The 2,756-nt window shown below is 52.0% G+C and overlaps 1 protein-coding gene across 1 annotated transcript; it reads left to right on the top strand.

Annotated features, from left to right (window-relative positions):
* Positions 1 to 282: 282 nt before the first annotated feature.
* LOC123117310 (uncharacterized) lies at positions 283 to 2,526 on the top strand. The gene has a single exon (XM_044538087.1). It carries the CDS (start codon positions 1,248 to 1,250, stop codon positions 2,340 to 2,342), a length of 1,095 nt encoding a protein of 364 aa, XP_044394022.1. The 5' UTR covers positions 283 to 1,247; the 3' UTR covers positions 2,343 to 2,526.
* The last annotated feature ends 230 nt before the right edge of the window (positions 2,527 to 2,756 follow it).

The raw sequence follows: 2,756 nt of genomic DNA, 5'->3' as shown, positions 1-2,756 counted from the left end.
TTTGGCTTGCGACGCATAATAGATGTTGGACCTCGGATAGACTCGCTAGGCGCGGATTAGATCATCAAGACGCATGCCCCTTTTGCAATCAACACGAGGAGACCATCGATCATCTTCTTCGTGGCTGTGTCTTCGCGAGAGAAGTTTGGTCTGTCATATGCGGAGCACTTGATAGGCCACAGTGGACGCCGAGCCAGGACTTGAGGCTGCGAGACTGGTGTGTCGTCATTGCTACTCATGGCCAAGGGGCAAAGGACACACGTGCAATCTTACTACTCATGCTATGGGAGATTTGGAAGCACCGAAACGCGATTGTCTTCGATGGCGCCACCCTTTCTTCGAGGGCGCTCGCAAACAAAATTGACACCGAGGGACACACATGGAAGCAAGCTAGCATCTTAAAAGGAAATGTAGAGCCTCTCCTTGAAGGGCTAGTCAGGTGGGCTGAGGGGAGATGTTAGGCTAGAGTAGTTTTTGGCTATGTGGAGTCGATCCACATGTATCATTGTAACATGTAACCGCCAACGTGGAGGGGTTTTTGTCCCCATTCTCTTCCTTTAATATATAGTACGCACACTCGTGCGTATTCGAGAAAAAACATGCAACTATGTCAACTAAGTAGTTGATTTCCACTATCTCTAATTATGATAACATGCAACTATGTCAATTCATCAAGCCACTATGTACGGGGAAAAACCCCACCTTAACATGCATCATGCATGCTACTTATCTTGTTAAAAAATTTACAACTATGCAAAAAAAGGTATTTTAGTTGCAACTAGGTATGTGCCCTTGCGTTGCCAAGATACCAAATATTTTTTTATCAAAATACATGGACCATACATGACAAATCTTGATGCAAAGCAAATAGACAAAATAAGATTATGTTTTGCTTATAAAGTATAGTTTTTCTAGCTATTTCTTATATAAACTTATAAAGTAGGTATGTGTCGATGGTTACTCTGTTTGGGTTACCGAATATAAGAGATTGATAGTAGAGTATTTACTTTTGCTTCTGGGCCGTGTGAATTTTTTGTTGCTTATTGGGTGACCTCGAGCGAGTCCGATTCCACAATGATTTTCGTGTAGCCCAGATTTTCAACAAGCTCGAGCCCTCTTTGCATGTTGGGCCGATCGCTCTCATTCCTTCTGGACATAGTGACGGCGGCCCGCGCCAGACTCCTCAATAACCCTCTCCTAACCCTTTCCCGTGGCATCCCAGCGAGCTGCCGCCGCCGCCGATCGCCATGGCCTCCAGCGAGCTGCCGCCGTCAAAGAAGAAATCCAGTCCCACCACCATAAGCTCCCTCGGCGAGGACCTCCTGTGCGAGGTTTTCCTCCGCCTGCCCTCCCTCCCTACCCTCGTCCGCGCCGCCCTCACCTGCCCCGCCTTCCTCCGCGCCGTCCGCTCGTCCCCAAAATTCCGCCGCCGCTTCCGCGATCTTCACCCGGCCCCGTTTCTAGGTGTCTTCCTCGACATCTACGACCCCGGCATGCCCGCCTTTGCGCCCATCCGCCGCCTGTCCGATCCAGACCACGCTGCCGCCGTCCGCGGCGCCGATGTCTTCCTCACCCGTGTTCCTGACCTGGAAGCCGAAGAGGAAGGCGGTGCCGAAGATGAAGGGGAAGGGGAAGGGGAAGACGTAGATGAAAACATCGGGTGGTCGATGACGGAGTGTCGCGACGGGTACGTGGTTCTCATCAACCGGACTTTCGGCCGGATCATCAAGCGGGTGGCCGTCTACGACCCCCTCACGCGGGGCCTGCACCTCCTCCCCGCGCCGCCCGGAGAACCAGAGGAGTCTGAAGTTGAGTTCCACGTCGTCACCTCCGATGAGGACCGCCGGTCGCTCCGCGTCGTCTGCGTCTGCAAGGAAGAAAGTGGGAAAGTGCGGGTCGGCGTCTTCTCCCCGGACAGCAGGGAGTGGCATATCTCCCCAACAGGGGCGCGCCTGCAGCTGCAGGACGATGACAGTGGTACGCTAGTGAACGGGTATGTCTACTGGGCATCCGTGAGCGAAGCCGCTATTCATCTGCTGAACACGGCAACACTGCAGTTCTCCCGGATGGATCTGCCGCGGCGTATGCAGCGAGTGGGTCTCAAGGTCGGGGAGACCAGCTATGGGAAACTCTGCTTGGCCTGCGCATCTGAACTCACTCTTGATGTCTGGGTCCGGAGGGCAGATGACAATGGTGTCGATAAATGGACATTTGAGTTGCTGGACGATATCGACAAGCTCCGTCTACAGTTTGTAGATCATTACCCACGAGCCACGACTGAAGGTTGTGGCCATCATCGGTGGCATTGTGTATTTGTCTACCTTCCAGGCAGAGCATCCTAGTTCTTCTGGCTGCTTCCTATCCTTCTGCATTGAAACAGAGGAACTGAAGGAGGTCTGCCCTATCAGCAACTCTGATTCTTCCTATCCCTACGTCATGGCGTGGCCTCCTGTTTTGGTGGGCAATAAGGTGAACTCTCTCGGCTAGAAGTGGCTATAGTCTTTATCTTTACCTAATAATAAAGAATCGTCCGTCGTTGCGGCTGTTTTGCAAAAACGCCCTCCTATTTTCTGAAAATTGTACCCGCACTCCCTCTTTAAATGAAATCTACAAAATGATTCGGTTTCACAAATTAACCCCTAGATTTATTAGAATTCAACCCGAGCTCCTTTCCTCTATGTTAGTCAGACACTCCCTCTCCAGCCGCGGCGGCGCAGGACTCACTCATGCCCTCCCCGGCGTTACTGTCGCCGCCT

This window comes from Triticum aestivum, chromosome 5B, assembly GCF_018294505.1.
Source record: "Triticum aestivum cultivar Chinese Spring chromosome 5B, IWGSC CS RefSeq v2.1, whole genome shotgun sequence".
Classification (NCBI taxonomy): domain Eukaryota; kingdom Viridiplantae; phylum Streptophyta; class Magnoliopsida; order Poales; family Poaceae; genus Triticum; species Triticum aestivum.
Note: the sequence above shows the minus strand (reverse complement) of the source record. Positions and strands in the feature narration are given on the sequence as shown.

Bases quoted from the DNA above. Each gene is read 5' to 3' on its own strand.
- LOC123117310 (XM_044538087.1), top strand. From the start codon at position 1,248: ATGGCCTCCAGCGAGCTGCCGCCGTCAAAGAAGAAATCCAGTCCCACC.